At 48.3% G+C, this 21,817-nt stretch overlaps 1 protein-coding gene across 1 annotated transcript; it reads left to right on the top strand.

The window, feature by feature from the left end:
* The first annotated feature begins 17,314 nt into the window (after window positions 1-17,314).
* Window positions 17,315-20,391, top strand: fzd10 (frizzled class receptor 10). Its single transcript, XM_061817245.1, has one exon. It carries the CDS (start codon window positions 18,011-18,013, stop codon window positions 19,763-19,765), a length of 1,755 nt encoding a protein of 584 aa, XP_061673229.1. The 5' UTR covers window positions 17,315-18,010; the 3' UTR covers window positions 19,766-20,391.
* Window positions 20,392-21,817: the final 1,426 nt, after the last annotated feature.

Here is a 21,817-nt window from a genome sequence, read left to right as displayed (position 1 = left end):
TCCCGCTTTCTTTCGGCGGCCCCCGAATTACCTCTGAGCGCTGCCAAAGATGGGGGCCAGTATTGTTTTCATGACAGAGATCAATGGGCGGCTGAATATGCTTTAATTCCGCAGGAGCTCCTCTCCCAGGCTAATAAATGCAAGCCTCCCCGCTGACTGCGCTGTCGTGCTGAGCCCAGCGGGGGTTTGCCTTTTTGTCTTCTTGTGCCCAAATTATGGAAGCATCAATACGCTGCCTGGAACCAGTCAATAGAAGGCCGCTCTGCGGCTCGAGGGAGGCCGACTTCAAGGCTGATCAAAAAAAAAAAAAAAGGCGGAAAGACTAAGCTCTGACACATTTACCAAATAGAATGAGGATCAAAAATGCAAAAAAGGGTTAGTCCGGTGCGACTCGCAAATATAAGATACATTTAAATGGGTGCGCCGCACACGCACGCAATAAATCAAGGGATCCCATCAAACCAGTTTTCAAAACAATATGCTCAAAGCGGCTTTGCAACCAGCCGGTAGGGCATACTTCCACTTTGAAATGGTTGATTACTGTTTACGAAAACATTCCGACGTTCAGAGTGAATTCGTGTTTGTGCCCGCCGCTTGCACTAGAGCTGCGTGGGGCCACAACTCGCGCAACTTCTTCTTTTCCTTTCGGCTTGTCCCGTTAGGGGTCGCCACAGTGTGTCATCTCAGATGAACGCACCTTTGTTTGGCACAGTTTTACGCCGGATGCATTTCCCGACGCAACCGCTCTGCGTTTTAGCCGGGAAGCTTACAGCACCTGGTATTCCCAGGCGGTCTCCCATCCAAGTACTAACCAGGGCCAAACCCGCTTAGCTTCCGAAATCTGACGGGATCGGACGTTCTCAGGGTAGCCACTTGAACCTTTCAAAAAATATTGATGGTTAGGGTTAGGTAGGGGAAGCTGAGCCTTCCCATCCTGGTGTCCATGGCGAGCGCCCCTTCCCTCAGGACGGGAAGGAAATGCACGGTCCATTCTCCTGCGCCCAATTCCGTCGGTGTCCCTGCGGTGGTGGTCGCGGCGATGCCCGTGGTTTTGGGTCGCATGTGGCCTGGGCCCCTCGTCACGGCTCGAGTGCGTCATCACGGCTGTGTAAAACCTGGTGGGAACTTATTTTGCGGGAGGCAATGTGTGCGAGGTGGCAAAAAAGCACTTACCCAGGGGGGAGAAAATTACCCATCAAAAGAATGACACCCAAAAACAACGTGGGTTGCCAAAAAAAAAAGGCAAAATGCAGCAAAAGAAGTGCAGATATATAGTCAAAAAAAAAAAGGTTGACAAAAAGTGAATGAAAACAAATCATTGCAAAAAAAGGCCAATATTCCTTCTCTACCAAACAAAAGGAGAAAAAAGATGGGGGGCCTCACCAGCAAAATGGAATTCTGCAGGCCAAAAAACTGGTCTAAGAGTTGCTTTGCTGGGGGGGTCCCTGGCACAAAAAAGGGGGCTCAAGACTGGCAAATAGTAGGGTTAGGGTTGGGGTTAGGTTTAGAGTTGATGGATGTTGTGAGGGAGGACACGAGGACAGTGGGTGTTAGAGAGCAGAATTTACGAGATGGAAAAAATGATACCCTGTGGCAACCCCTAACGGGACAAGCCGAAAGAAAAAGAAGAAGAAGGTTTAGGGTTAGGGTCTTATTTGAGTGACCGTTGCTTTTGAAGCCAAGCGGAATTCGACCACCTGATGACAACGGTTCCCACATCCTTTCCTCCGACAAGGCGCGAGCGACGCGTACCATTGTTGCTCGCGAGTGTTTTTCCACGCCGCCTCGCCGCCGCTCGTAGCGTCAAGTGAATTATTAAGTATCCGGCTTCAAATAGCTCGTAAAAAAAAGTCCGTCCTGCTCAAAATAGGAAACTTTCTTTCCCGTTTCCTCGCACTTTTATTTTTGTTGGCTTCCCAAATATCGGGTTGCGTGCGGATTTTCAAAGGGCTGGAAAAATAAGAGTTTCCCCGGCTTGCGGGCGCCCTCAAAGGGCGCCGCCTTCAGATGTGCCACCTTGCAGCGTGGCGGCGGCTGAGCAGGAACGCGATCATTCACATATGCTAATGGATCAGCGGGGTAGCTCGGAGCGCGGCTTAGCCCGCTTTAAAAGACAGCTGCCTTCTCCCTTTCTTTTCATGCCCTGCTCTCAGCCCGCCTCTCTTTTTTCCCCACTCGACACCGATAGCAGGTGGAAACGGAATCAGCATTACATTTCTGCTAATTAGACAGATCGCGCAATTAGCCGGGTGCATGTAATTCCGGGTTGGCAAATACGCCCCGCAAAGGGAGTTCAGACGACGAGTTTGGGCGGGCATCTGGCGCCGGCGCGCCGAGTCATGATATCGCTCTCAATGCGGAGAGCCGCGCAGAATGGAGCCAAACGGCCACCGCCCCCAAAACTAACCCCCCCCCCCCAACCCCTGCCGTCGGCCGCGCTGCCCGAGCCCCCCGGTCCCACACTCTCCCGGGCTATCTATTCACTCCAGCCAGAGTCATGCTGCGCAGGAATCCCGGGCGATTGGGTTTCTTTCAGGGGCCTCACAGTCAGTCATAAATCGGAGGGGATCCCGCCCGGCCCCTCGCTCTCGCCCCTAACCCTGGCTCCAGCTGGCAGGGAGACGATTGTTGGAAGGCCGGGGTCATCGCGGGGTCGCTCTCTGTGGTGCTTCTCAACTCTCCTTGCCTATTTTTTTTTTTCAACCCCTCCTCTGCACTCGACCCCCTTTTCTCTCTGTCTCCCGGCTGAGGTTGCTAAGGCTTGGTATTTGCGTTTTAGGAGCATGTTGTAATTACAGAGAAGCTACCGCCGCCTCTGGCTCCCGCGACTCTTTCACTACCGACGGGTGCTGAGAAACTGTCCACCGCTACGGGCTCGTACCACACTGCGTCCTCCCTGGGCACAGATGGAGCGGATCCACCGAAAGAGCCGGAATATCGTGGAGACGTTCCAGCGGACGCTAGGTCAGAATGCGGCAGACAAGCTAGCGCCACCGCCGTGTATCCATTTTGTATTCCGCTTTGTTGGGGTCTGGCAAAGCAGAAGTTGCTAGGCCAGACCTTACCCGTAGGGTGAGTTGGCGGGTTATCAGTAACGGCGTGTCGTCATCGCGGCACAACACGATGTTGACTGCCGCTAAAGACGACACAGCCTTTCACAACAATACAAATGGGCCGACTGCCCTGCATCAAGGGCAGAACCACATTTTGTGGTCTCCCCGTTGCTTTTCCATCTGGTGGCTCCAGAACACCACCGCTCCACATTCATTAATTTAGTACCTGTTTTATTGTGGCGATACAAAGACATTGAGGAACAATCCTGGCAAACAACTTCCCATTTTATTTCTGTTGAGGTTTAAAAGTTGCACGTGCGCATAAACATTTGCAAAATCCTCAACGTCATCGTAGAGGTAAGTCACTTGGAACTTCCCAGGAACTTCCGACCCCCAGAGTGTTCCGGTCAAAAGTATACAAAAAATATCGCTGATGACCTTTATAAGTGGTAGCACAGTAGCTCAGTTTGTAAAGCATTGGCCTCACAGTTGTGAGGGCCCGGGCTCGATCCCGGCCCCGCTTGTGTGGAGTTTGCATGTTCTCCCCGTGCCTGGGTGGGTTTTCTCCGGGCACTCCGGATTCCTCCCACATCCCAAAAACATGCAACATTAATTGGCTGTTTGTCTCCATGTGCCCTGCGATTGGCTGGCGACCACTTGAGGGTGGACCCCGCCTCCTGCCCGTTGACAGCTGGGATAGGCTCCAGCAGTCCCCGTGACCCTCGTGAGGATAAGCGGTGAAGAAAATGGATGGATGATGGACCTTTATAAGCATGGTGTTTAGTATTACAGTATAGTCAATCATCACAATTATAAGAAATAACTAATAATTAATAAGTATAATTTTATTATTTTTTTTTAACCAAAGTAGTACCCACTGGTGTGCGGCGTCATTATCCACTTGCACTCTTGCAAAGATAATCATGTCCAATACGAAAGCTGGATCAAATATTCTAAACTTTACAACATAATGGATGTTTCCGACTGGCGATTTTCAGCTCCGCCTCCCTTAGCTACAGTTGCCATGCCCCACAAGCTTCCAAAATGGCGATTGAACAGAACATGTTTGAAGTGGATTCGCTTTCGCGTATTCCAGAAAATATTAGGGTGTGTTTTTTTGTCAAATGCGTCAGACTTGTCCAAGAGAGTTCTACAGAGAAGTCACAACTATTTAACGCAAGGATATGTACACGGAATTAAGATTTCGGACGCAGCGGGACGCAATGTCAGAGTGACAGCGAAATGTTGGCGATTGATGCAAAAAGGTTTGACGCCTCACAAACTTCATATTGAAATCCAACAGGATAAAATAGTGGAATTGTACTGCGCATGTAAAGCAGGGTGAGTACTTTTGACTTGGAAAGATCACGAGTAATATCGTTGAAGTCTTTATCAATCAAATTCTGAGAAGGTACTTCTCCGTCACTTACCTTTGAACATACAGCCTTGTGTTTGTTGCTATTGTCCACATTGAGTTGTACGTGCGCTCTTCCGCCAGCCTTAATCCATCGTAGACTCTTCGTCAACTGTGTTTTAGGCTTTGGAAAGTGAATCAACCGGACCCCTTGTCACCTAGCCGGATACCTTTCATCAGAATTGCACGTTTCCCAGGCGCATCTGAGGACCATTTTCTTCGTTACGTTAACTTTTCCAAGCGCACGCTACTGACGACCAACATTGCTTGTGGGACATGACGACAAGAGGTTAGAGGTCAAGGCAGGGGTTAAGACAATGCGGCTATCTGATTGGCTATTATTGTATGATTGATTGACAGGTCGGAAAGGTCCATACTTTTTAGTTTTGATTGATGAGATATCATTATATTGTATTGTGAACTGAGTTTCAGCAAACTTCATTTATTTCCACAGCACAATTATATCATATTGTATTGTTGGAGGGTCATTATGGTCTGTTGGGCGGGTGTATCTTACGGCAATGTCTATATGCCAGAGAACAGGGGTCACTTACGCGGTGCCCGCGGGCGCATGGCTCCACAGACAACAGACTATAGAGTGTCTTTCGGCTTGTCCCGTTAGGGGTCGCCATCTCAGATGAATGCTCATTTTTTTTTTGGCACAGTTTTTACGACGGATGCCCTTCCTGACGCAACCCCTCTTGACCCCTGGTTTACCAAACCAATGCTCTAACCACTGACCTACTTTCCCATTTTTTTGATAGTAGCACAGAAACGTTGTGCGATCGATTGCCAAGGAAGAAGCAGGAAATGGGTGATGAGGAGGGAAAGAGGGAAGATATCAACAGTAATTGATCACCCCGATCACATTTCAACCGTGGAGATCCTTCAGGCTTTGCTTTCTGGGAAAAAAAAAAAAAGGTCATTCACCTTAGAACCTGATTTTTGGGTGTGTGTTTGTGAATGCTCATTTGCATTTTCAATTGGTTGTTAAATCCAAAACCTTGATTGTAATTTTACATCTTGAAACCATTTGTCAATATGTCCCCGTGTATTTTTGCGCTCTCAATGGATTGTTATGCGAATGAATAATCAAAAGTTCAACTGTTTTGACTTTGCCAGTCGTGCTCTCGGGCGAGACAGCTGTAACGTGAAAACGTGTTTGGTTTGCTTGAGTCAAAGCAGAACAGGTTGCCACAAGCTCATGTGCTCGCGTTTTTTTTAGTTCTTCTCTTTGCCGCCTCATTCTTTTCTTCGACTCAGAACGGACCAGTCCCAGCTGCACTCGTCTCTGCCAACATCTGCGATCATAAGCTGAAATCAACAACAACAACAGTAATGTCGTTGCGCAACATATTACGAGTCCCATTTCAGGGCTTTGGCGAAGTGACTTGAACTGAATCGTGTCTAGACTTAAATCAGAGAGGAAAAAAAACAATGGTTTGAAAGGGGATATCACAGTGGACCCTCGGGATGGAGTTAGATTCGGCACCGGAACATAAATGAACTGCACATGTAACACATTAAAATGTAGTCTGGAATCAAAGGACTTTATCTACATTATAAATCCTCAAATCTCTACAAATCTCACAAATATGGACAGAAGTGTGACTTGTCTTTCAGGCCTATGGAACAAATACGACAGTGTTCCGTGTGAAATGTGACGCAGGCCGGGAGAAAGCATTGTTCTGTTTCATTTTGCAGTTTGGTGCCCGTCGGCTTGTCGCCGCCGCCGCACAATTCGGACTGACGAGAAGCCGGGACTGGGCTTCCTCCCGCGAGGCAGTCGGGAACAAACCCAGACGGACGGGCTTCAAATGAACAGGATGCCGTTTATTGTTTGCCCCCGCCGACTGAAGCGCTTCCCTCGGTAGTCAATGAGATCTTGACGAAGCTTTTGAATGTTTTTGACTCGTTACATATGCCAATAGTGAGAGATGCAATCACTGGCAACATACGAATCGCACATTTTACCCGCATGTGCAGGTATTTTTTTTTTCTGCAGCTCAAACGTTCCATCTCCCGGAGACAAATTCCCACTTTGTTTTAACATAACTGGCCAATCAAGATGATCGTGATTCTGATGATCTTCCAGTGTGTTGGTGCTAAATTTGAGGAATTTGTGTGGTCACCGTCACATAAAGTTGAAGGTGTCGTGGTCCTGATGCACTCGCGACAATGTCGGCGGCAGGACAAGGGGAGTTCGGTCCCAGATGGCAGCTGGCGTACGTTTCATCTCTCACAGATGCTGAGACGTCGGGAGATTCTTCTCCATTTGCCTGCAAAGCCAAGATGGGGCTGTCAGAAGCCGTTGACGTCTGCGTCGTGCTCTTTCAACAGGGTGAGAACTGACACTTGTCTGCAGTCACGGGCCGGTCGACAGGAGTGGAAGTTGCCAGCGACTCCGCTGACCCTGCTCCCAATACGGCAATTAGAAACAGGAAGCGCTGTCACGACCGAGCAGGTTTCGTCCAGTCGAGGCAGAGGACCAAAGCGGCGCTGTCTTTCACTGCTTTGAGTGTTCTCTTTCAGCACTTCTCCCTCTGTGGTTTGGACATGTAAGCTGGTATTTCAAGTTCAGGGCGCTTCCATTCGCACCTGTTGGTGAGCTCCTTTCATGTACCCGGCGCAACCCTTCTGATCGCGTGAGGCCCGCAACTTGGGGGCAGAAAGAAGACCGCTGACAAGAACGATCGCCAGCGTCGTCTCAGGTCTGTCGTTTGTCTCCGCAAGCGGGGCGGAACTCGGGCGAATGGCGATTGCTTGGTCGTCGATGTGAAGAAGGTGACATCAGATCAGAACTTTCACTTACAGATCTTTTGTCGAAGGACAACATGAATTTCCTCAGTTTTACAAACCTGCTAGGACTGATAACAATGTCATCAATATTTCAGCTCAGTCGTTGCTTCTGTCTTTTTTTTGTTTTTGTTTAGGAAAGGAAACACAACACACACTGCTTGTCCTCTCGCGTCTTTGCTTAAGACACATTTGAAATTGTCCCCTCACTCTTTGGACTTTATATTTTATTCATGTATGTAATGCAACCTCGCCAGACAGAGTGGTGATATAGTCAACATACACTTTTTGGAGAGATGTTAGAAGCACAATCTGAACTTTTGGGATTCACGTCATACTTGCACTGAACTCTTTTGAAGCATGCAAAAATCATACGTTTACAGCGTAATGTTCAAAAATATCCACCTAAGAGACATACCTTCAAACGAGAATTTTTCAGGCTCCGGGTACAGCGAAAGGCCCAAAAAAAAAAAAAAAAACGTTTTTATTCCGTTTGCGATCGAAAGCTGTCAAACAGTCAGACTCGTATTCTACACGTAAAAACCAAAACCTCGTACCACTGCAGCGGAGCGTAACCCTGCACATACAAATTGAACACGTGCAACAGGGACAGATCCAAAGCGATCTATTTCAGTTTCAAGAGTTATTTGATAAGACGGCAAAAGCGTCATCCCCAATGATTCCATCCAGTCGGCTTTGCAGAACAAATGCGAGCACATCAAACGGGATGTAATGAAGTTGCATGTCAAACAAGTCAGTTCAAGACGAGTTTGGGCTCGCTTGCTCAACGAGTCAAAGGTTCCGCATATGATCACTCGGAAAGCGCCGAGACGCGATGTGGAATCACTGAGTATTAAGTTGCTTTTTGTGTCTGGGACGGGTCTTGATCACCAGATACAAAGAAGCCGAGCAGCCATTGCGCTTGCAATCAAAAAGCGTGAGAGGGAAGAAAGCCCAGCAGCACATTCCAGAACTGGGTTGCCAACAGCTGTCGCATTGCTTTCGTGACAACTTCCATTTGCTAAGGCAAATGTTTTTCCCCAAAATATGTCTGGGGGATTACGTTATTGTCTTCCAGCGTTCAACAACAACACCTGAATATGACTCCTATTTAACTTCATATTTCTCCCGTAGTATGACTTTGGATAGCTTTTCAAGTTATGCAGTCACATCTGACCCACAGGCTTGATCAAGCCGGCGCTAATGTCGCTCGTGCGCTGTATTGTGAGTGTAACCCGGACGGTGTGATCGGGAGAGTGTGGTTGAGAAAAAGGGCAAAGAAAGTGAACGGCGGACATTTATCAAAAGTTGATCAACGTGTTCGACAAAGACTGTTGAAAGTTCAACTGGGATAGTGTGTCGTTTGAGCGGACTACTGACATCGCGCCGTAACGTGGTGGAGTTAACCGCTAATACAGAGTCTAAGTGGAACGTTGCTAGGACGCTAGCGACCAGCTAATGCCAGCTAGCAAGGCCTGCGTGTTGGACCACGAGGGATAAGACAAGGGGCTAGCGTCGAGGTAATGTGGCTAGCAAGGCCTGTGTTTGGACTTCAAGGAAGAAAAAAAAGGACGAGGACCGTGAGGATGCCGGACAGAGGAAAAACCACCTTCACCTTTCTTCACTCCTGCCTTGGGAAGCACCACAGTGACATCGGGGTTTGAATTTCGTTTGCTTTCCCGGCTAGATTCATTTTTGTTTGGGCCCTTAGCTTAGGTTAGCCTAGCTCATGTGTGCAGTGTGTACCTGTTTTTTTTTTCAATTTATTTACTGAATGACTGTTTGTTGAGTAAAGAGATTTGCTTTTCTAACCTTTATTTTTTTATTAAATGTTTTGTTACATAACCAGATATATTATTTGACTATCTGCAAGACAGTTAGAAGTGGGGAGTTTAGATGATAGCCGGGTTATCTACATTAGTTAACCTTTACTCATAAGGAAACATTATTTCAGAGATTTTTTGATAGAGAATTAAATGCACAAGTAAAGAGTAAAGTTGTAATAGACATTTAGAGTAATTCCCATTAAGTTATTAGTTTCCTACTTTGGAGTGAGGAAAGAACTGAGGTGGCTAACTCGTTGAAGTATTTTATACGAGAGAGGCGCAACATGAGGAATGAGACTGACAAGTTATTTAGTGCTGTTTTGATATTTGAGCCCGAGGAATGCCTGCAGATGCGGTCGTCCCCTGTCTGGGAAGGAAGCCTCGCAGATGAGGTAAGACCGCTTACAGCAATGAAACCATATCTGAAACATTTTCCTCTGCGTGATTCGCTTTGAGCTCGCAAAGGTGATACAGATCACAACGGGCGAGGCGAGGGGGAGCGGGATGGATGTGCACTCGCAACGCGGAACCTGTTCTGAATGCAGAAAATAAAGAAAATTCATTTTCTTGTCAGTTGTTTTAGCTCCCAGTGCCGGCTGACAGACATTTGAGATTTCGCCTCAGCTGTCTTGACATCCCGGCTTCATTGTTCTTCTGCGGGGAAAGATTGATGTGCAAGAATGTGCAAAGATCCCGACTAAGGAAAATGACATCAGAATGGCAAACAGTCTTGGTCTGCAGACACTCGCTCTTCCATCTTGTCTTGAAACATCTTCGGGTTTCACGGTGAAGAAATCGATCCCTCCCGGGACCTCAAACGTTTCCCTTAATTCACACCTCGCGACATCCTGTAGAATAACGGCGCATGAAAGACTCCTACGTGTCGAACTTGGACTTCAACTAAGCCAATTTTGTTTGCTTCTTGTGTTCATCAGCGGTAAGACACATCTGAGTTCGCTTTCTCTTGTTTTGAAGGCAGACGACTCTCTCTCCAAGATGCCGATTAGCCGCCGTGCATCAGTGAGAAGAGTCATCTGTGCTTGCTTCTTTGCGCGGCATTAAAGCAAATCAAAGCGGCCAGAGAAATGCCGGGGATGACGCGGCGCGGCGAATATTGCAAGTGGACCGCGGAAGCTGAGTGGGTTCGTTAAAAAAGGATTTGCCTGTGAAGACAGTGACGGAGCTACACAAGAATCCCAACGCGAATTTGTTCCCGTGATTATCGCCGGTCCAGGCGCTCCTTGTTTCCCTCCACTTGCTATCGACCAAAAACCACCAAATCTTTTCCATCCCAGCCCGCCGCTGTGGAAAAGCTGTCGGTTCCAGTTTGTTACGGCAGTTGTGTTTTCGCTTTCTGTATCGACGGCCGTTTGCGCTTCCCTTCCAGCGGCATCAGAGTCTCCCCGCGCTCCCGCCGAGCGCAACCATAGGAGGAAATCAATAGAGAAAATATTGCTGCGGGCCCGACATTTTTATCTGGCTTTGAAAGAGTCAGCTTTAATTTTGCTTTGATCTCAATTTACTGCTTTTGGGATAGCTTGGCTGCACATAGAAGCAATGGGGGGAGGGGGGAGGATGGAGGTTGGGGGGGGGGTTCTTCCACCAGGGCTTTCACACAAAAGAGCCTCTTCAGCTGAAGCCTTGATTTTGTCCATATCTGTCAGTCTCCGTTACAGGTTCGCTAGGACCTAAGATGGCACGACGGTAATACCGGCGGACTCGCGGCGATCTGCGGCCGATCCCGGTAAACGCCGATCAATCGAGCGGCTAACAGGTTGACGAGGTGACGCGCAGCTGGCGCCGTTTTCAACGCGGGCGCCGCGTCGCCCTCCTCCCGGCCCGACCGAGCGACCTCGCCCGCGCATCATTGGAGGTGACACACCAAAGAGATGATGATATCATAGCATCACCTAAGGCCCACGAAAGACGCCCCCCTCCCCTCCCTGCTTCATCCTTTTCCAAACCACTCCGTTTTTTTTTTTTTTTTTTACAAGAGGAGGTGTTTGGGAATGTGTTTCTCTTTCATACATCCGAGACAAAAGGGAAGGATAAATGACCAGGGCAGAGAAAAGACCAGCGCCTTGCTGGGGAAAGAGGGAAAGGTCTAATCTAATTTGGATAGAGCAGGATATGCATGTGTGTGTGCAGACTCGCACGTCTCCGCCGCACAGTGTGAAGGGGCTGTGGGAATGGGACAGGAGGGCCGCGGTCTTGAATGGCGCCCCCCACAGCCAGAAGCAGTGGGGAGTCTCCCCCGACGCGTCGATTCCGGCCGGCCACTCAAAGACGGATTAGTCCAGCCGAGGCCTTCCCGATTAACAATTCGCGTTCAAGTATCCGCACAAGGGCTAATAATATCGCCGTCGGTCCCCTCCGCCGACGCAAACGCTCAAAATCTTTCACCCTTTTATGATTTTCGTCCTCCCGGTTGAAGTCGCTCTCACCTCTCGTGTGACAAAAAGTCCCCCGACAAGTCTTCGCTGTGTCCGACGTGCATTTCAAGCATCTTTTCATTTGAAAACGTAAAACATCTTCTCGTGCTCCTCCCTGAATGTCTTTTGTCGGTGCGTTCTGCTCGGAATTGTCCCTCCCGTGAAAGAGTTTCAAAGCCGCTGCCTCGTTTGCCCTTTTGACAAACAAACAAACAAAGCCTCCGTGAGACAGACTCTCTTGGCGAGCGGCCTCTCTGCCGTCGCCATCGCTCCTCTAATCTCGGAACGCTTACAAGGTTGCAATAACTCTGCCCCTTCCTCTTAATTAGGCGCAAGGAACAAAGAATGAGGTCAGAGGTTGCGCCCTCCATTGACGGCTGCGGTGGAAATTCCGAGACAAAAAAGGAACAGACACAAAAAGACAAATTAACCCTCATTAATAAGTGACTTTATTGAGCCATTTGAAACGCACGAGGATGAATACGGCAGGCTTTGATGGAGGCGGCCCGCCTTATTATTTAATCTGACTCATCTCCCGAAAACCGGAGCTCCGATTCAAGCGATTCTGGCACGCAAGACGGACAAAAATAAATGGACGGCGCGGTGCCAAATCAATTTAAACATTCCGACGCGACGTTTGCCGTGACACCGAATTTCGAGTAAAATTCATTTGGGGGATCATCCCGTGCGATCGTGGGGGGGACAGGATCTTCGGACAATGCGTGCAGCATATGAACAAATAGTCTCACCTCCAGCTGAGAGTGTTGTTTCTTCTCATTGTGCACTCTGAAAGAGAAGAGGAGGGCCTCAGTTAAGAAGATTACAGCCCTGCCCCACCCGTACGTTTAATCGACACGGCCTTTCAATGCCGCCGACAATGGCGAACGTGTCCGAAATGTCTCTCGGCGCAACTCGGGACGGAGGAGCGGCCGTCCGGTCGGGGCCCGGAAGAACCGCCGTCGAGATTATTACGTGCCGGGGACGCCGCAAACGGATTTGTTGTTTTCAAAAAAAAAGCGCGACGGGAATCCCGTGGAAAATTGTCGCCATTGCGGTGATATCTGACGTATTTAAAACCTGAACAAAATGCACCAGTTAGCAAATTCTCTTAAAAAAAAAAAAACCTGAGCGGCTTCCTTCCTTTCATCTGTGGTTAAATATGTAAATAAAACCTCTAAAGTCATTCTTCAAAGGGGAACAAAAGACGGGGGGAAAAAAAGGGTTCTGAGGGAAAAGACAGCCATAAAATTCCTCCGATTCTCCCCAACACGGGCCAGAGGGGGGCCAGAGCCGAGCAGCAGGGGAGCCGGCGAGATGGCAAATCCCGCGCACGAAAAAATAAAATATCTTTTCAGCTTCAGCCATCAAAGCCCGCCCACTTTCACTTCATTACCAGCCCGATTAGCTCACAGTTACTGATTTCTTGGAGCTGGGCTGCCTCCTTCCCCCTTTCGCTCGCTGTTGTGCTTGCAAAGATGAAATCGACTTTTCTAATGGCTGCGTGTTGCTCATGTATGTGAAACGATCCATGGGGAGGGGGCAGCGAGGTGCCGTGTATGAAATCAGGTCCGAGGATAACATGAATCCTGAAAGCGACAGTTGAAGCGGCCTTGAATCTGGGTGTCCCTTTTCCGTTTAGGTTTTGTGAGCATCGAACATGACCGGCGCAAATATGACAAATCGAAACACGAGCTTTGAAATAACAATCGAGCACGCGAGTTCCCCGCAGAGGGAAACATAACATGACTGGAATAACTCATACAGCAGCATCGACAATAAACAAACCGGTGAAAGAAATACAAGCTAAGCGACGAAACGACGAGGCACACCAGGACAAGACCCGAGTGTCTGGAGGGAACTGAACGGGGGACACGAGGAACAGGTGGAACCTAACCAGCGAGATGAGAACTCGCAACAGGAAAACAAGACACAGCGTGAAACAAAACGAAATCTATTCTTGACTAAAACACATCTGATTATGACAACAATAAATATGTAGTATATCCCGCTGTTTGAAATACTGAAGAATTCGAACAAATTGGTAGTCATTATTACCCTAACAGTGTCGTTTTTACATCTGATAAATGCGTACAAAGACGCTGGACTGGATCATACTGCGAGATGAGGCTTCAAATATAGCTAAATATGATATTAGGTGATTAGATATTACATTCCAACCCTCACCTATGGCCGCGAGTTGTGGGTCATGACCGAAAGAACAAGATCCTGGATACAAGCGACCGGAATGAGTTTCCTCCACAGAGTGTCCAGGCTCTCCCTTAGAGATAGGGTGAGAAGCTCGGTCATCAGGGAGGGGCTCAGTGTCGAGCCGCTGCTCCTCCGCATTGAGAGGAGCCAGATGAGGTGGCTGGGGCATCTGATCAGGATGCCTCCTGGACGCCTCCCTGGTGAGGTGTTCCGGGCTTGGCCAATCGGAAAGAGACCCCGGGGATGACCCAGGACACACTGGAGAGACTATGTCTGGGAAAGCCTCGGGATCCCTCCGGAAGAGCCTAACCCGGAGAAGCGGTGGAAAATGGATGGATGGATGGATGGAAGATATTAGGTGTTTTGTTCAATTAATAGCCGTAACAGTGCTCAGACATTGTAGTTTTTTTACATTGCTGCAGTACAGGATCTGGTGGATAGTAAATGTGAAACAGTTGGTTTAGTTTTTCTTAAGGCGATCCGGCTTACTTCTTAACATCAGCAACTGGATGAGAGGAATCTGTGAAGCGTGTCCGTGTTGTGTTCCAAGTGAGTATTTGCAGCCTGTACGCATTGCTGAGCCCGAACAGCTGAATCGTCACCGAAAAGACGGACTGGGTTTCGCCACACCGGTTCCTGGTTTCTCTTCTGGTGCAGGCACATTGCCGAAATATTTTCTCAAAGCACATCAGGTATCTTCTTGTAAAAATGCACAAAAACGTCGCTGCTACATGCGATAGCTAACGAAGAGCAGGGCTGACACCTTTTACAAGGTCAAGTGGGTCAGGTCTGGAAGTTGTCTCCTGTAGCAGAAGGGCGCGTTCAAGCCGAGGTCCGCCACAGCTGCCTGGCCGACCCGAAAGCGGCACTTTCCGGACCCCATCCGAGTGATGCTATGTACTATTTAGTCTACGTGGCACCCCCACGAGGAATTGTTGTGTTTTAACAAGGCTATAAATGCCAACCATTTCATTTCATTTCGACAACGAGGCTTTTTCTGTGTGGGATGGGGGCTCGATGTAGTCCAGACAAGCTATAGACAGCTGAATTAAGGGTAGAATAATCCTCAGGTCAAAAAAATGGCCACGCATCTCTCCGGTGTTCCGTCCTCGCAAATCACGATGCTCAAATTGTTCGTGGCTGCGTCAGGACATGCAAATACATTGAAATCCTTCCCAAAGTGATTTGGTCCAGCTGCACAATTTCATGCGCGCCACGAAAAGGGCGGCGTCGGAATTGTTATATGCAAATTCCAAAGTTTTGTTTGACACTGTCGAAACGTTATTGGCGTCCTCGGCTAATTGTTGGGGTTTTGGCTTACTTTGCAAAAGCTGTTTCTCAACTTGAATGTTTCATCGTGGTATGTAAACTTTGTACGGCAAGCAACGTTGCGCCTCGAGTTTTTCGATCGGACTCGCATAGCGTCAGGTTCACTTCGGCGTTGATTGTTTTAAAAACTTTTTTGAAACTAAAAGTCGGCGCCTTTCTTGATAAGGGTTGCTTGCACGCTCGTCCATCAACTGTAGTTTGGTTTATCATTGTACTGAGACCTGGAATGTTTACTTTTTGATTGATTGACTGACTGACTGACTGACTGACTGATTGATTGATTAATTGATTTGCAACTTTACATTGTGGCTGCCATTTAATCATTCAGGTGACTTCAATCTTAACGATGACTGATTTTTGTTTTTGTCTGCACGAGACATCCGACGATATTTGTTCTCAGGAATGTCCTCCAAAAGAACCCCAAAGACTTGACCTGGAACCCAATAAAATATCGGCTGTATGATATTAAGAGTGGCGGCATGGTGGGACAGCTGGTAAAGCGTTGGCTTCACAGTTCTGAGGTCCAGGGTTCGATCCCGGCCCCGGCTGTGTGGAGTTTGCATGTTCTCCCCGTGCCTGCGTGGGTTTTCTCCGGGTACTCCGGTTTCCTTCCACATCCCCAAAACATGCAACATTAATTGGACACTCTAAATTGCCCCTCGGTGTGATTGTGAGTGCAGCTGTTTGTCTCGATGTGTCCTGCAATTGGCTGGCAACCAGTTCAGGGTGTACCCCACCTCCTGCCTGTTGACAGATGGGATAGGCTCCAGCCCTCCCTGCGATCCTTGTGAGGATAAGCGGCTAAGAAAATTGATATATGGATGATAATAGAGTGCTTTTTAAGACCATGTGTCTGCTGGACAAGCATCACATTTCAGCTATTGGGAGAATGCTTTGAGATCGTTTTAATATTTAGGACGTGTTCACGAGCACGTCGGGCGATGTTATCGCGTCGTGGCCGACGCTCCAAAAACATCTTCCAGCGCTCACTCCTGCTTCAAAAATTTCTTGACCGATTTTAATTCCACAATGGCATCGTGTTGCATATAATGTCAATAAAGGCTTTTCGGTTCCGTTTTATTCTATTGCCGCGCTTGCAGGTCCGTGTTATGAAAAGAATTGAACTTTTTTGTTCCTTCATCGACAAAACCCGTTTTGTTATCGGAAGGCGCTGTTGCAAGAAGAGGCCCAATTAAACAGACGTCTTCATGACAAGCAGTCTCAAGACACCCACTTGAATGACAGTCTTGTACATTTTTTTCCACAAATATCTTTTTGATAAGTGAGGGGGGGGGACATCATTTTGAGTGCAAGAGGCAAGACTTTATTGGCTTTCACTAAAAACAAAAACACTACTGTACTTGTTTTGTGATTCAAAATGTATGTCAATTTATTTTCATTCTTCATAAGAGGCTTTTATGTACGCAGGAAGTTGATTCATATCTCAGGAAAGCGACACCACATTTGTACTCAAGCCTTTGGGAATTTCTCGATGTACAACACGTGAAAATCTTTAAACGCATGACATTTTTATTTTGTTTGACCATTTATCCATTGCCAGGTGTAGACACACAAAAAAGGAGTTTACGATACATATTTCAAAGGCCATAATAATCTTCTAGTATTGATTGATCCAAACTATCCAAAGTAATGGTCAGATTTTATTGAAACTACAAAAGATGTTTCGATTAAATGTATTTTTACCATTTGTAATTTTGTATCGTGCAAAATATAATAATCCTGTTGGGTTTTCAATTGCACTCTATTAAATTTACTTTAAATGAAAGTAATCGAACGGCTCAAAGTTATGAAACATGATAAGATATGACAATATTAAATATACAGGACAGTTAAAAGAACTATCCCCTGCTAAAGAAAAAAAAAAGAAAAATTCTATTGAAATTCCATAGAAATCTTTGCATTTTGTACAGAACAGCTTGTTCTATAGAACTTTGGCTGTGATTTTTCTATAAATTTGTACAGAACAATAGAATTTCAGTAGAAATTCTATAGGACTTGGGTCCTAAAGTTCTTTAGAAATTCTTCAGAAATGTTCCATAGAATTTTTTTTTTTTTTTTTTTTTTTAGCAGGGGATCAATACAAATGAAGCATTATTTTCTTTGATGGAGTTGTTTTACTGGCACAAATGTGACTATCGAAAGTATTTGTGCACATGAAATGTAATCCCAAATGAAAACGTTTGAAAAAAAAATGCGTGACATCGCCGTTTATTACGGTATAATGCGCCCGTGAAGTGGTGCAAAGGAGCAAGTTGTGCAAGATTGAAGGATCGCGCGTGATGTGAAAATGGGAAAGTTTGTCGTCGAGGAGGAGAGAAGAGAAGAGAGGAAAAGAAAAGGAGGAGAGCTGAGGCTGCGGGGCCGTTTTCAAATGCACTCGTGAACAAGCTGTTCCACACGACGAGGAAATAATCCGCGTGTCAGTGTCATCTTTCTTATGCTAAGTGGCTGCCTTTGAAGGCGGATCCTTTGGCAGGTCGGAGCGGGGAGCGGGGAGCGAGTGCGAGGCGGCTCCGAGCAGCTCAGTCGAGCACATCCGCAGCGGACCGGCGTTGCTCGCCACAACTTCTTGCGCTGGCGCGGAAAAAGTCTGCGCGGAACCGACGCATCCTCACGCGGAAAAGATGTTTTTTTTTTGTTTTGTTTTGTTTTGACGGGGGCAGACACACACATCCGAAGCTTCCTGGAGGCGGATGGGAACTGATTGAATGAATTTTGAACCCCGAAAGCATGCTGAGCGGCAACGCACGCTCCCGTCTCCAAAAACTCTATTTTTGGGACCTTTTTGGGATTTATGTCGTGAATCGAAACACCCTGGAGGTGTTGCGAGAGGAATTCGTGTAAGTTCCGCCTTGATCTAAGACTTTGTTGCTGTTCAAGACCACCGAGGATGGACAGTTTTCGCGTTTGTGTCCAACTCGAGTAGTCAGGATGCGTTCAAGTGCCGACCTGAGGCTCAAAGTGTTCATCTTGCTGCTGCTGCGCGCGGGCGCCGGCTGGGCCATCAGCTCCATCGAGCCGGAGTGGCCGGGAGAAGGCAAATGTCAGCAGATCAGCATCCCGCTGTGCAAGGACATCGGCTACAACATGACGCGCACGCCCAATCTCATGGGCCACGATGACCAAAAAGAAGCTGCCATGAAGCTTCAAGAATTCGCCACGCTGATCCAGTTTGGATGCCACAGCCATTTGAAATTTTTCCTTTGTTCGCTGTACGCCCCAATGTGCACCGAGCAGGTGTCCAACCCTATCCCCGCTTGCAGAGTGATGTGCGAGCAGGTCAAAGTCAAGTGCTCGCCCATCTTGGAACAGTTCAGCTTCCCCTGGCCGGAGTCGCTGGACTGCTCTCGGCTCCCCACCAAAAACGACCCCAACTACCTCTGCATGGAGGCGCCCAACAACGGCTCCGACGACCCCCCCAAGGTCTCGCACACCCAGACGCCCGATTTCCGACCGCAGCGGCCCCTGGGCCCGCCGGAGTCGCCCCAGAGGGACACCGGCGGCGGGAGGTTATGCGGCAACCCCGGCAAGTTCCACTACGTGGAGAAGACCGAGTCGTGCGCCCCCAAGTGTTACCCCAAAGTGGACGTCTACTGGAGTCAAGGAGACAAGCGGTTCTCCCTGGTGTGGATGGCCGCCTGGTCCATCCTGTGCTTCGTGTCCAGCGCTTTCACCGTGCTCACGTTCCTCATCGACCCCCAGCGCTTCAAGTACCCCGAGAGGCCCATCATCTTCCTATCCATGTCCTACTGCGTTTACTCGGTGGGCTACCTGGTCCGACTTTTCGTGGGCGCCGACCGGATCGCCTGTGACCGAGACAGCGGGGTCCACTACGTCATCCAAGAGGGCCTGGAGAGCACCGGCTGCACCATCGTCTTCCTCATCCTTTATTATTTCGGCATGGCGAGCTCCCTTTGGTGGGTCATCCTGACCCTCACGTGGTTCCTGGCCGCCGGGAAGAAGTGGGGTCACGAGGCCATCGAGGCCAACAGTAGCTACTTCCACCTGGTGGCGTGGGCCCTTCCGGCCGTCAAGACCATCGTGATCCTGCTGATGAGGAAGGTGGCGGGGGACGAGCTGACCGGCGTCTGCTACGTGGGCGCCATGGACGTCAAGGCGCTGACGGGCTTCGTGCTCATTCCGCTCTCCTGCTACCTGGTCGCGGGCACTTCCTTTCTCCTGTCCGGCTTCGTGGCTCTCTTCAACATCAGGAAGATCATGAAAACAGAAGGCGAGAACACGGACAAGCTGGAGAAGCTGATGGTTCGGATCGGGGTCTTTTCCGTGCTTTACACCGTGCCGGCCACGTGCGTCATCGCCTGCTACTTCTACGAGCACCTCAACATGGACCACTGGCGCGCGCTGGCCGTCCAGCACGAGTGCCGGGACGACGGCGGACCGGAGTCCGAGTGCCTTTTGAAGACGTCCGTGCCCGCCGTCGAGGTCTTCATGGTCAAGATCTTCATGCTGCTGGTGGTGGGCATCACCAGCGGCATGTGGATCTGGACCTCCAAGACCTTGCAGTCCTGGCAGAACGTGTTCAGCAGGAAACTCCAAAAGAGGACGAGAAGGAAGGCGAGCGGCGTGTTCGGCGGCGGCGGCCGGCCTCACTCCGATCCTCGGCCGTCTCTCAAAGGCCACGCCGCAAAGTACCAACCCACGCGACCCCCTCCCGCGTGCGTGTGAGCCCCCCCATTTGCCCGTCCGGCGACGCTTTGAACGTGAGACGTTTCATTCGAGAGGGCCCTGATGTATTTACGCGAGCTGCGTTGGATAAATATCACGCGAGGTGTTTTGCTGTTGTTGCAGCTCGTGCGACGACAGCCGCCTTTATTTTGGGGGGGGGGGGACAAAACCAAACAAAACGACTGCTTCTCTTCTGTTAGCCTACTGAGGATCCTGCTGTTGTTTCAATTATGAGAAGAGGCGCGGAATAAGCAATCGAGCTGTGCCACGGGGGTTACTCGAATAATGTGCAATAGAGGTCTCGCTTCCGCTCCACAAAGACACTTGTACTGTTTAGTGGACGATTACGGACCGGGAAAGGACACCCCCGCCCCGGGGGACAATGGCGGCAAACGCTCCGAGAGACGAGTGTTGCGTTTTGGAGGCTTTTCGAATGGAAATGGCCTCATATATGTTTGAACCGCGGCGAGAACGGCTGCGGAAAAGCAGCCCGGACTTTCTCCAGCCGCCCTTTGTCACGCAATCGCACCCCTGCTGTAAATTCATTAAAGCGCTCCGGACTGAAAAAAGTTGGTCGGACGCGCTGCCGGTTTATAGCGCGGCGGAAATGTTTGTATGTATTTCTAAATGTGCAGATTTTATTAAAAAGGAAAAAACGTTCTAGTTTAAAATGTCGGTTGTGCCGTTAACGCCGTCTTCGAACACGACGTGCAGAAATTGCTTTTGTTTTTTGCGGCGGATTTAATTTGTCTCCACTCTGTGCTGCTATTATTAAAGATTGACTTCATAGTTAGGAATGTAATGGCGCTATAGGCAAGCAGAAAGTGTAATTACCGCTGTACGCGCCGCGGCCGTCGCGACTTGTGTCTACATTTTTTTACCTTTCCGAGTAGAATAATGCTCAGGTTTTCAACCGATTCCCCTCAGGAAATGATGAGCGTTAACGATACGCTTATTGTCGCGCTTGGAGTTTGCAGCGGTGCCGAAATGCATCATCGTGAAAATGGTCTTGCCTTCGCGTATAGATTTCATTTGCCTCACACCAGGAAAAACTAAATATCGGACGTAGCTGGCACACAGATGACTCAGGTCAGGTCCACAAAACTGCAAGGTACAACAATTGTCTATAAGATATTAAATGTGTCACTGCAACCTCAAAACAAAACATGATATTTGTAAACAGGGTGGGTGGGAGGCGGTGATCCAGATCCTGGATTGGACAGCACTACATGGTGCAGCTGTACCTAATTTTCTGGCCCAGCGAGTAGAACTGATCCCGTTCTTGTAAAATATTAACCCATTCATGGGCAGGGTGGCAATATTTTGCCTCATTTAGATAAAAGTCTCTTAAAATGACACTTCTTTTTCGTTTAACGCATAAAACAAAAGGGCAAACAAGATGTACGCTCTCGCGGGCAGCGTCCCAAAACTGGGACGGGTATGTTGTCAGTTCTGTGAAGTGCTACATACTACAGATATGTTAATTAATTAATTAATTATTATTCTAGAATGACACTTCCGCATTAATAACGCTGAAGAAAAACTTGGTTGCATACTGACCTTTCTCTCTTTCTTCTCTTGGAAAACGCTCTTATGTGGACTTGAGGCAGCCATGTTGGGTCAGGAAGGAAAAGGAAATAACTCCGCGCTAACTTTGACCGATGAGTTATCCTCTCCTGATACCAAATTGTGGCTTCAGATTAAAACACTTCAATATTTTGAAATATTGAAGGGTAAAATTGCGTGAAGATCATGATGTCCCAAAAATGGGACGCTGCCCACAAATTAAATATGGGTTTAAATAAATAAGGCAGGTTTTCTCATCTCCATCATGTTTAATCATAAATAAACCACTCACACACACGCACACAAAATTCCCACATAATAATCAAACTATTTTAAAAATCCAAACACGGGAAGACGAATTGATTTACTTTTGGAATTTTGGGAAGATATTCCCGCCGATCATTTCCCAAGATTCATGTCGGCACACGCTTTTGTGCGACTCCTGAAGTCGGTTTCAGCGCATTCTGGGCACCGGTCTCTTGAACA

This window comes from Syngnathoides biaculeatus, chromosome 4, assembly GCF_019802595.1.
Source record: "Syngnathoides biaculeatus isolate LvHL_M chromosome 4, ASM1980259v1, whole genome shotgun sequence".
NCBI classification, from domain to species: Eukaryota; Metazoa; Chordata; class Actinopteri; order Syngnathiformes; family Syngnathidae; genus Syngnathoides; species Syngnathoides biaculeatus.
Note: the sequence above shows the minus strand (reverse complement) of the source record. Positions and strands in the feature narration are given on the sequence as shown.

Excerpts from the sequence above, each read along its gene's own strand:
- fzd10 (XM_061817245.1), top strand. The coding sequence starts at position 18,011 with ATGCGTTCAAGTGCCGACCTGAGGCTCAAAGTGTTCATCTTGCTGCTG.